The sequence below is a fragment of the Mus caroli genome, chromosome 6 (genome assembly GCF_900094665.2).
Source record: "Mus caroli chromosome 6, CAROLI_EIJ_v1.1, whole genome shotgun sequence".
In the NCBI taxonomy this organism is placed as follows: Eukaryota; Metazoa; Chordata; class Mammalia; order Rodentia; family Muridae; genus Mus; species Mus caroli.
In genome coordinates this window covers 126,426,344-126,437,874 of record NC_034575.1, presented here as the reverse complement: position 1 = coordinate 126,437,874, position 11,531 = coordinate 126,426,344, and the positions used below count along the sequence as shown (strand labels likewise).

The window sequence follows — 11,531 nt, the reverse complement described above, 5'->3', positions numbered from 1 at the left end:
TTAATAGAGAGAATAAGTTATGTTTAGGGCTCATCAGCAAAGCCCTCAACAGCAGACTTGAAGGCTCAGCAGGATCTTCTGAGGCACCTGCTCATGGTGAACTGCCTACATGGCTGCCAGTCAAATCTGGGACCAGACCTAGACATTTTCATTCCTAATTAGCACAAGTGGCAGGTGGACTTTAGCTTTGAGAAACAAATGAAGCAGTCACTGGCACTTACAAACCAGGTAGAAAACTGTGCACACTGAAACATACCAGGAACAATACACTGGAGCATCCACCCACGGGCAACAGGGAAATGAGCATGTATACATCTGACCCATGTAAGCACAAACTGCCAATTCCATACCCACTTCAAGTTTCTTAAAAATGCAGGTGTCCACATAATCTTCTCTTAAATGAAAACCAAACCAAAAAGAAAAAAAAGAAAAAGAAAGAGGCCACAATTCTGAATCCAGGTAGACTTTTAAGGTAAGCAATTATTTTATTTCCCTGGCCTGACAGCATTGACTTCAAAGTACCAGAACCTGAAGCTGACAAAGCAGACGTACAGATTGCTCCCAACAGGGAGGACGCTCTTCATTGGTAGAGATGAATTGAAATGTCATGTGAGAATGCAATGCCTGCCCCTCCCCCCACAGAGTCCCTAAATGAAACGAATGAGTAAAGCCCCCATGAAACTCTGGCGCCCCCTCTCACTCCATCTTCTTTGAATAGCAGATGCCACGGAGGGAGACAGCTGGCCATCGCTGTGCATTGCAGTGCGTGTGAGACCCAAGAGACTGCAGCAGGGGGAGGACGAGTGGGCAAGTGGGCAACAACCTAGCTTACCTTGTAACCCGGACCCTCCACACACAGACACGCTGCCCCTGTACATGAGAAAGGTGAAGGAAATGCTAGAGGACTGATCCTGAGGCTCCTGAAAAGTCCAAGGTACTTATGGGATGAGGAGCAGGACATGTTCAACCCTGAACTCCAGTTTAATGCCATCCAAACCACTGGCAATCATAACCATGTTCCCGCACGGCCCTATTTTCCAAGAGGACTCCGTCTAAACGTCTGTGCGAATGTCTCCTGCCACAACTGGGGCGGTGCTATGAAGCCTGGGTGGAAGAAAAGGACTAGGAGAGGGAGGAACTGGAAACAGAGGTTAGGGGTCCAATGCTTCAGTGACAGTGGGTATCTTTTGGTCCCTTAGGTGTGGTCCCCTACGGCATTCTTTTCCCCCTTTGCCCATGCGGCTTGTACAAATGCCAAAAATCAAACCTCTGCCCAAAGAGCCGGGAGTTGCTGCTGCACTGTATTCTTCTCTAGCGGCCACCTGCCCTCCCCCCAAACCTCTGATGAAACTGCACGAGAGGAAGCTCACAGCAAGGCTGTGAATCATGTCGTCCCCATCCCGCTCTCACAGCCAATGCAACACAAGTTCTTCCTGGGCTGAGGAAGCAGAGAAAAGTAACAATTGAGCTTGTGAAAAAAAGACGACAGCGTGTGCGGTGTGATGTTTCCCGATGTCTTCACCTTGCGTCTCCTCCATGGTTGGGAGCCCTCCCTCTGGTTCCCCAAGTCCCACGCGCACCCCTCCCCTACCCCCAAGTCCAGGTGCTCCCATCGGCTGGGCTTCTGCCTCATTTTCCATAGACACTTTCATCACTGTAGGCCACATACAGAAAATAGTCTTCCTCGTGGTTGTCCTAAAAAGAGGAGGCAAGAAGACAATTCAGAAAATACTAAACATTCATGTTTATAATCTCTATGATTCTGAGCCTCGAACAATCTTATAAAGGAGGCGTGCAAGTCAGCATTATTCTCATTTAAAACATGGAACAGGACTTGGGGTGCAGCCCAGTGGTAGAACCTTGCCTCAAATGTGTGAGGCCCTGGGTTTACATTTTTAGCATTAGGAAAAAGGAAAACAAAGAACAACAAAAGGAACGAAGAATAAGAAGAGGTTATCAACTACACATTGATCTCTGACTTCACAAACACAAGTTTTCATAAAGAACGTATCTCACCAACAGCAGAAAAATAACCAGAGTAAGCCTTGCTCCTAGAAATAACCATTCTATAGTCAGCTTTAGCCACAGTGGTCTGCAGTGGCTACAGAACCTAATTGGTCAAACTACAAAAAATACAGGATTACTTAGTGCCTGGCCACACATGATTCATCTAAATTGCCCCCACCAACGCTCAGGGAAGAAGAATGAATGTCAGACTCTGAGGAAGGGTGAGGAGAGGTGTGGAATGCTGGCTTCTGGGCATGAGATGGCTGTTGTAATCCTGAACTCACAGGCAGCTTTGGTTGATTTGTAACGCACCGGCCCTCCATAAAATTGGGCCTATCAACAACATTCCATCATGACAGGGAGTGGGTTTCTGAGGCCTCACCCCTTTCTGAGAATCTATACTTTATTGATAGTTGAGGGGGACAAGGAGTCATCTTCTATCGTAGTATAGACACTAGAAAGGTGTCCATCCATGCTTCTGTAAACAAGCTGAGTGCTCTCCTTTAAATAACTGGGTTAACAAAGCAAGACTGAGAGGGGAAAGAGCCAGGGTAAGGCGTGGGGGTAAATCTGACTGAAATATGTTATGGACAAGTATGAGAACAAAAAAAAATCAGACCAATTTATATAATGAATATATGCTAATAAAAGACACTGAAAAAAAAAGGCTGAGTGCAAGGATGTACACCTGTAATCTTAGCATGTGAGAGGCTGAGGTAGGAACATGAAAGTTTTGAGGTTAGCCTGGGCTACCTGGCAAATCCCAAGCCAGCCTGAGCTTCTTGTCAAGACTCTATCTCAGAGACCCAAAGGAAAACAAAACAAACAAACAAAAAGATCTCCAAAGATGAACAGGAATAGCTAAATGAATTAAATGTCAAAACATAATACAGCACACCATGAGAGCTGTGGAGCCCTGCCTGGTAAGCCACCCAGTCCCATCAGTAAAATTCTTGCAAGTTTTTGGCATGATTTCAGAGCTTTCACAAACAAAACATTGCGAAAATAATTCTTACCTTGAAAAAAATATATATTACTCTTAGGCCCGGGGCTGGGAGAGATGGGTCAGTGAGTAAAGGCTTGCCTTGCCGTCCAGAGGACCAGAGTTCAATTCCCAGAACCCAGATAAAAATGGCATGTGTGATGATGTGTGCTTGTAACTCCAGCTCTGGTGAGGTCAGGAGGATCCCTGGGGCTCACTGGCCTGTCTGGCCAGCCTATCGGTGTGTTCTAAGCCAATAATGAAACCTTGTTTCACGAGAGGCACACAGTGTTCTTGAGGAAACACCCTGAAACTGTCCTTCAATGTCCACCTGTGTGCGCACATCCATATACACTTGTAAGCACACACACACATTTAAAAAAGAAAAAAAGAAAAAAGAAAGAACTCCTCACTCTATCAAGGAGAGCACAGATACCACAAAACACCTACTGACATACATACTCACCGGGAAAATATGCTGTGGAATAATAAGGGCTAGAGCAGGGGTTACTAGATGTGCATCTGACTATTGGGGCACAATGGGAAGGCAGTATCGTGTGTGACATCGTACAAGGAGTAGTTCAGTCACAATCTTAGATCACATTATTTGTATATGAAGTCCTCACTACAGTTTTTCTCAAATCAGATTCTACCTTAACTTGACACTTTAACTCATTCCCTGTACTCAGATAATGGAAACTCTTACGTGGACTCCGGTTTGCTCTAGAAAGAGAGCTTCCAGATGTGGCTGTCCTAAGCCGAATCTTGACCCTTTATGTGAGAGCTAACTGTGAAGACGGCTCCAGGTTCAGACGGAAAAGAAGCCAAGGGTTGCTGGTGTCTCTTTTCTCCATCTATTGCCAGATGTGGGTGGCTGACAGGCAGGAAATGGAGTGCACAGTTCACTAACAAACTGTGCTTCCAGAGACAGTAACAGAAGGATGAGCATGGTGATGCTTTGCTACCAAGAACCACTGGAGCCGGCAATAAAGTACTACAGTCAGGCAAGACTAGAGAGAGATTTCAAAAGATTAAATCGAGTAGGTGCTCAGTCCATAAAGGACAAAGGCTATCTAATCTCCCAGCTTCACAGTGCTGTGTGTAAGAGGATCCCCATAAATAACACCTCCTGCCCTACTTCCCAGGTGTTTAACAAACCCTGGAACCAGAGGGAAGGGACACCAGGCTGCTGGGTATTGTGATCAAGACCATTACCTCATACAGCTGGCCCATGGTAGCACTGGTGGGAGGGATGGTGTTGTTGACAAAGAAGAATAAGGCGTCCTCAGGTCTCAGGTGGATCCTCTTCCGGATTAAGAAGTAGAACTGGCCAACTACAGGAAGGAAACAGAGAGCAGGGTGAGAAATGAAAAAGGATTAGTAGGAGAAACCTCAGAAAACAAAATAAAATCTATTGTGTAAGTAGAAGCTTTTCAGACCCAAAAGCTGTCCGAGAACCTTAGTGGGAAAATAGAAACGGAGGCTTGTACAGTGCCTGACCCACCACACTGGGACTGCCCCCTCCCTTCTTCCTCATCCATCTTCAGACTCAACATTAGCAAATCTATCCAGCACGACTATTGTGGGGAAGTACAATGTAGATTCAAGCATTCCCATCTAAATGGACTCCTGATTCCTTTGGGGGTCCCATTTGCACTCTGAGAGCTAACAATAGGAAGAGATCCACTGCACTCTGGTCCTCCCAGTACCATGGGGGCAAGTGTTGGGGCAACGAGCCCACACAACTTCTTCCTGCAAACAATGAAGCTCTGGGAGGCTGACAGACAAATGCGTGAACACTGCATCTAAAAGGATCTTTCCAGGGCATCCTGGAGGCACCTGGTACTTCTTTAAGAACAAGGTAAAGTCTAAATGCATATAATTCAAAACAGAAAGTAGGCTAGGTTTTGCAGTTTTCATCTCCCAGACAGAAGCACGTTTAAAAATAAAGTATTTGGATATAAATCTCTGAAATGTGATCCTCCTTGGTGACAATACCCAAGACACGGCTGGAGCTGATATAAATCGATCCACCTCAGGATACCATGGCTGATTTTTAAAGTGCTATAAATGACAAACTTTTGTTCTTTACTCCCTGAGTACTGCTTTCCTGTGTCTCCATGACTAGGGCACATGAGTATGGCATTGGGAAATATCAAACAGAACTAGAAATAGGAGGGCAGAGTGTGCCTATCTGCACTGGCCAGCTCACTGAAGGAAACCATGCAAGTTCACCACCTACATGCGGTGACAACCCATATAGTCACCAACTTAGACTTAAAGATCAAGAATGCTTTGCCTGGAATGAAAGGTCAGAAGAGAGAAAAACGGTTACCAGTGAGGTCGGAGGGCACAAGGTACTTCCTCTTATCCAGATCAGGGACCCTGGCTTTAGGAGCCTTCTCCACGATGACCTAGAAGAACAGGAGACTGGGGATGAAAACCAGACAGCCTAGCATTGTCTTTTTCCTTACATACCTGAAATTTGCCCACACTGTCCAGTCTCATTTTTTAGTCCCCATTTCCAATACTCCTTGAGCGTAAACAACTACAAATTACCTATAAAGGGCTATAAAAGTCATTCACCCTACAATATTTTATTAGAGAATCAAAGAGATGGTCTGTGTTTCTAAGATGTGTCTGATGACCTATTTATTTTTCCTCTAAAAAACCATTTATGGACCCAGGAGAAGAAGCAGTCACAAAAGCACTCCCTGTCAAAGTGTGAAGATTGAGTTCTGATCCCCAAAATCCATGTGAGTGCCCAGTGGATGTGCAGTCCCCATGCTGGGAAGGCAGAAACTGGAGATCCCTGGGTCAAGCTGGCTGGCTGGAGTAACTAAAGTGGCAAGCTCTGGGTTCACACTGAGTAATGTGAAGAGTAAGCAAGAATTGTATGAGATATCAACATCTGGCCTCCACATACATACACTCAATCACACACCTTCTTCCTTGCATGTGTACACACTTACACAAAGGGGGAAATGACATTTGTTACAGACACCACATTATAATTTAGAACTTCACTGCCTTTCAAAGGCTGCTGTGTTAAAAAAAAAAGTGTTCCTGCCTTGGTGCTATGAGCAAGTGGTGGAAACTTTAAGGGGTGGGGCATCATGGAGGTTTTAGGTCTTTGAGCTATACCAAAGACTAATCTCCCTCTTCTGTGCCTCTACACTTGTAACACAATAGTTTGACTCACCACCAGTCCAAAGACTGGGGCCATCTAAGAGTATGGACAAAGACTTCTGAAGTCAGTAGCCTTCTTGTCCTATAGAATTTGACCTTCTCAGACACTGCTACAGTGATGACTAACACACACACACATACACACACACACACACACGTAATGTGGTTCAGATTTCAATCTTTGCAGAAAAGTGTTCATTGCTGAGTGAAAGCTATTATGAATTTTTATAATGAGTGACACTTTCTAAGAGTAACACACTAAGTTATTCAGCATTATTAACTGTTAGAATTTTAAGGGACTTTCAATGTCGACATTAAGTTTTTTCATAACATTTTTAAAGATTCTGCATTTTGTAACAAAGAAAAAGACACATAAAATCTTAGATGATGTTTACATATTTGCTCAGAGAACAGAGAATATCTGACAAGAATATCAACATTAGATTCTTTGTTTTGAAAATCTCATCTTAGATATAAGAAATGGGAAATACACAAAAGCAAAGAAGCAGAAACAACACTGGACAAGTATCCCTAGAAGCTGTGTGTCTGTCAGTGTGTTTCCCACCTTTTCAAGCTTCTTCATCAAGCCACATACCTGTCCACCCCCAGATACCATACAAACAAGTACAAGAAAATGCTTGGGTAAACAGACATGAATCCAAAGCTTCAAAGGAAATAGAAAAGAACTTGAAAAAGAAATAGACCAAAAAAGAGGAAGAAAAGAGGCAGGTTACAAACAGAGCACAGGAAACAGGGAGCCCTGGTATTCACCACAGGAACTCTTGAGTCCTGGAACTCCGACCAAAAGGAGAGGGGACTTATTTTCTGCATCTGTTGCAGTGGCTCATACACCATAGGGATGTTTACAAATGTTTAAAAATAGTATGTCCAGCAGTTCCTGCTGTTACAGGTCTCCAACACACGGTTATTTCAAGATCCCATGATCCCTTCTCCCAAGGCCCACGCACACCTCTTCAGAGGCCACGCTTAAGTTGTGAGTCAGACTGCCTTGGAAACGTAGTGGCTTTCCTGTAAATACCTGAACATAGGAAGATTCGGCCCTGTGACCAAGGCAGGAGAACTCCTGTTATAATCCAGGGATGGAGAAGACACCAGGCAAAGGGTTCCAACTTTAGTGTTGCCCCCACTCCCACCCCCACCCAAATCTCAGCAGGGCTCTATGTCACAACCAGATGAGAGGTTGAGAACCTCTCAGATTGGGAGGTACCATCTGGGTGTGAAATCCAGGGCATCCATGAGATCTAAGCAAGGTTTCGTGGCTTACAAATCATCACTGAAGTAAAACATTCAGCATCAAGTCACAAACAGGAGAATACAGAGAAACTGCAATATTCTGGGTGAGTGCTGTACACAACTGAATTAGAGGGGGCTGTCTTGAGGAAGGACGGAGGTTTTAGCTGAATTTGAAAACAGTTGCAGGTCACAGCTCGTATTTCTGTTAATGTTCTGAATAATGGGGGTAGGTGTTCACTTAAGTTTCCTGGCTGGCACCAACTACCACCTGAACTCCAGATGGCAGCAGGTGTTAACCTACTTCTAGGGCTCAACCTTACAAGGCGTTCATCTAACTGTACTACAAACCGGAAAACAAAAACAAAAACAAAACCCCAGAAGGCCAAGGGCTCTGGAAGCCCTGAAGCATGACAGCCAGGGCTGGAATTCTCCTCCATCAGCCAGCAATGTCAAACCTATGGGTGGTGACTTCACTGCCCTGTGCTTCAGAGCATGTCTCTAGCACAGGGATTTTAATGCTGTGACAAGAGTCGGTGAGTACGCAGACAAGGCATTCAGAGTGCTGCCAGCTGTGTGGTCCATGTGTAATTTTAAAATATTAAGTGCGGCTGACAAACTGAGAGAAATTTTGAAAGCAATCCTCCACAGTCCTGAGCTCAAGGAAATAACATGTGAAGGACTGGGTAGTAGGAAGGCATGACTGGAGTGTACCCAGCCGTTCTGGAAGAGCCATGTATATGTAATTTCTGGAGAATGGTGGAATAGTTAGCTCTCTTCTTCCTCAGAGAAAATGGGGCTGAGGGTAGAAAATGGGGCTGAGGGCTTTCTCTTGCTGGACCTCCGTTTCTTCTGGTAGCCCTGGCTGAGATAAAGAACAAGGAAAAAGTCCCTCCCCCCTATTACTTATGCATCAAAAAAAAAAAAAAATCAGGTTAGCACCGCTCTTTTACCCTTCAAAGTTAGAGGAACGCTAACCTAATATAACACCATTGCCTGTACAAATAAAGAGAACGATTTTTAAAAGTCCCTGGTCCTCTATCCACCATATTTAAAAGCGATGTCATCCTTTGCTTCCAATTCTGCTGCGCAGCCTTCAAAAGAGAAGGAAAAAAAAAAAAAAAAAAAAGGCAAGTGGGCGGGGGAGGGGGTAAAGTGGAAAACACCCGGATGCTGAAGACTCCCTTAGTATTTTTTCTCACCACTGCATGAACTAGGTATTAGCTGCTTAAATAGGGGTATAATTAATGGAGGAAACGGTTCTCAGTACTGGCTCTTGAGATCCAAGAGCCCACCCACCCATCACAGTGCAGAGCAAGGACCTTCTTTTTCCACACATGGCCCAGGAGACAATAATGATGAGGAGGCAGGCTGACTGTGACGCAGAGCATGACCTTGTTTGCGGGCCCTCCTGGTAAAGCCCCTCACCCCACCCCACCCCAATTCTAAGAAAACGCAGGACAGAATCTAGGGGCTTCTCGAGTTTTTCCTCCTACGCTCAAGGAAATGGGAATGAGACTCGTTTTCATGGAGAACCAATTGAGTAGACATGGATGAGCACAAGGCTCATCTCACCTGCTGCTCCAGGGTTGGGACGCGTTTTTCTATAGCTTATCCTATCTGCGGCCCCCAACCAGTCGCCCCCGCACACACAGGCCGCGCTACGCGCACATCCCAACCTCCATGGGTGCTGAATCCTGCTGACTCACCCACCACGCGCACGCTGCGCTTTCCAGATGCCAAAAGTGGTTACAGGCCCTGGGGATACAAGCTTGTCAAAGCCAGTCAAAAATACGTGATTTCGATGACCCCCCTGTGCCAGGGCCACCCGCCATCGCCAGGCTACCTCAGCAGCTCCTGGGCAACCAGCTCCCAAACTCCTCAAGCTTGCCTTCTCCCTCCCCGCCCCCACTCACCGGCACCCGGTCCGGGTATTTCTTCCTAATCTTTTCACCTTCCTTTTTCCGATACTCGAAGGGGTGGTCCTCCTTATACTGGAACTTCATGATGGACCTCAGGATGTAAGGGCTCCCCGGACGGGGCCTGCTGCGCGCGCTGATGACTGCGTCTCGCGTCTGGCCACCCCCAGTCAATGTCAGCCTTATCACAATCGCTCCACCCGCGTCAGCTCCCACGCGCCAGTCGCCGCACTACGTGGCCTGTCCAGAGAAGGACCTGGAGATCCCGCGGCCTGAAGGTAAAGGACCACCAGGTAAAGAAATAGGGTGGCTTTTCCCAAGAGCTGGAAACACAAAAACACCAGGGCGGTGCTGTGACATCATGACGCCCCACCCCCGCTCCGCCCCCGGCGCTAAGGACCTGCTGGATCCGGGTGTACTGAAGCATTGTTTATTTGTGTATCTTCTTTTCACCTAAGCTTTTCCTAAACCACTCCATCGAAACGCAAAAAGCATGTAGTCGGGTTTTTATTTTTGAGAATTGATATTAAAGGTAATTTGTTAATCCAAAGAATGCTCTAACAAATGTCGTCTTCCCTCCCCTTCAAGTTTCTTGTTTGATGCCCAAAACAAACACAGAGGAAGAAAATCCAGCTGTTTCCAGAGCAATGGAATCAGGAGTCTGGTGTTGGAAAAGCTCCAGGCGTCACGAGATTTGTAGCCCGGGCTGAAATGTCCTGTGCTTGCATTTTGACCTTTGCCTGGCACCCACGACTGGCCTGCCTTCTCTGCCCCAACTCCTCCTTCTGACCAGTGTCCTTATGTTTGGATCTGTGCTGGAATTGGTTCTGAGACAACATAAACAGAGCATGACTCATGGATTTGAAGAAGTGTAAGGGTGAAGAACATGAAGTCATCAAGGTTAGAAGAAGCGATGCCAGCGATGAACACCAAGCTTCACGCACGTTCAAGGAGAGATGATTCCATTCATTTTATAAGGTTCGCCCAGAGGCGTGGTTGTTGAGTTCTTGAACATACAGAGGTCAAATCGTTTAGGTGTCTATGTTTCCCCAACAATACTTTGCTCTGGGGTGGGTATCACCTGTAGGGTAGTTGTCCTGATGAAAAGGCCTTATTGGGCACCAAAAGCTCTGACTGGCATGCTGGTGGAAGACCCTCAGTAGTATAGAGAGAGTCAGCCCAGGCCCCTCTGGCATACTGGGTTTCCATCTTAAGACTCGTTGGATGCAGGGTCAGCTTTCTGATTCTACTGGCAGTAATTCCAGACTTATATCTTGGGAACATCGGAGATAAAGTTCAAGGATGCTTTGTGCTGTGAAAATAAAATGACTACTAAATGGTACCGGGCAAGCAGCCCTGTTGCCTGATTTTATGTACATGACTCTTAGTGACTTGGCTATAAAGTATGGGCAAAATAAAGTGAACTGAATTTAACTGGACATGAAATACATAGTCCACTTCTTGGTTTTCTCCTGGTAATCTTTCCTACATATGAAGACAAATGAAGTGATATATAATATCGTTGTGTTTATTTTAATTATTTTCAGTTTTTATTTTCAAATTAAAAATAGTTTAATACCCAGCTACTCATTTTTACCTTTGACCCAAATACAATTAAGTCTTTCAGAAGAAATTTTACAACCAGTTGAGACAGATCTGGGATGAAAATGGTAATAATGTTGTTTTCTGAGTAACCTTCAGTTTATTTTATTTTATTTTTTTTATAGATGTACAGTCTCAGCTAGTTGAAGGGCAGTTCTTCAGTCCACTGAAAATGGATGCAGTACATGAAAATTAAAAGATGAAATGTTGGTTAATCAGCTCTTAGGATTTTTAAAATGCTAGTCATTTACATTAGAATGCAAAGTGTGTTGGGAGCTGGAGAATGGTTCAGGGGTTAAGAACACTGACTGCTCTACCAGAGGACCACGGTTTGATTTCCAACACCCACATGACAGCTCAGGAGTATCTGTAACTCCAGTTCAAGGGGACCTAATACCCTCTCTGACCTCTACTACATTACTGCGTGTTCGTGGTGCACATACATACATATAGGCAGAACCCCCACACAAATAAAATAAAATTAAATCATATTAAAATACAAAATGTATCTATTTTCACAATTTTACTATTGATTCTCAGCAGGCTCTTTAAAATGTTGTACACAGGTACATTTATAAACT

At 45.1% G+C, this 11,531-nt stretch overlaps 1 protein-coding gene across 1 annotated transcript; it reads right to left on the bottom strand.

The window, feature by feature from the left end:
• Positions 1-460: 460 nt before the first annotated feature.
• Positions 461-9,719, bottom strand: Gabarapl1 (GABA type A receptor associated protein like 1). Its single transcript, XM_021164807.1, has 4 exons — positions 9,346-9,719; positions 5,325-5,403; positions 4,205-4,323; positions 461-1,695 (listed from the first exon to the last, which is right to left on the bottom strand). The coding sequence occupies exons 1-4, from the start codon at positions 9,433-9,435 to the stop codon at positions 1,630-1,632; spliced, it is 354 nt and encodes a 117-aa protein (XP_021020466.1). The 5' UTR covers positions 9,436-9,719; the 3' UTR covers positions 461-1,629.
• Positions 9,720-11,531: the final 1,812 nt, after the last annotated feature.

Bases quoted from the DNA above. Each gene is read 5' to 3' on its own strand.
- Gabarapl1 (XM_021164807.1), bottom strand. From the start codon at position 9,435: ATGAAGTTCCAGTATAAGGAGGACCACCCCTTCGAGTATCGGAAAAAG. The intron at 5,404-9,345 runs GTGAGTGGGGGC...CTGTTCTTCTAG, and splicing joins AATACCCGGACCGGGTGCCG to GTCATCGTGGAGAAGGCTCC. The intron at 1,696-4,204 runs GTAATGGTCTTG...TCCTCTTTTTAG, and splicing joins CCATGGGCCAGCTGTATGAG to GACAACCACGAGGAAGACTA.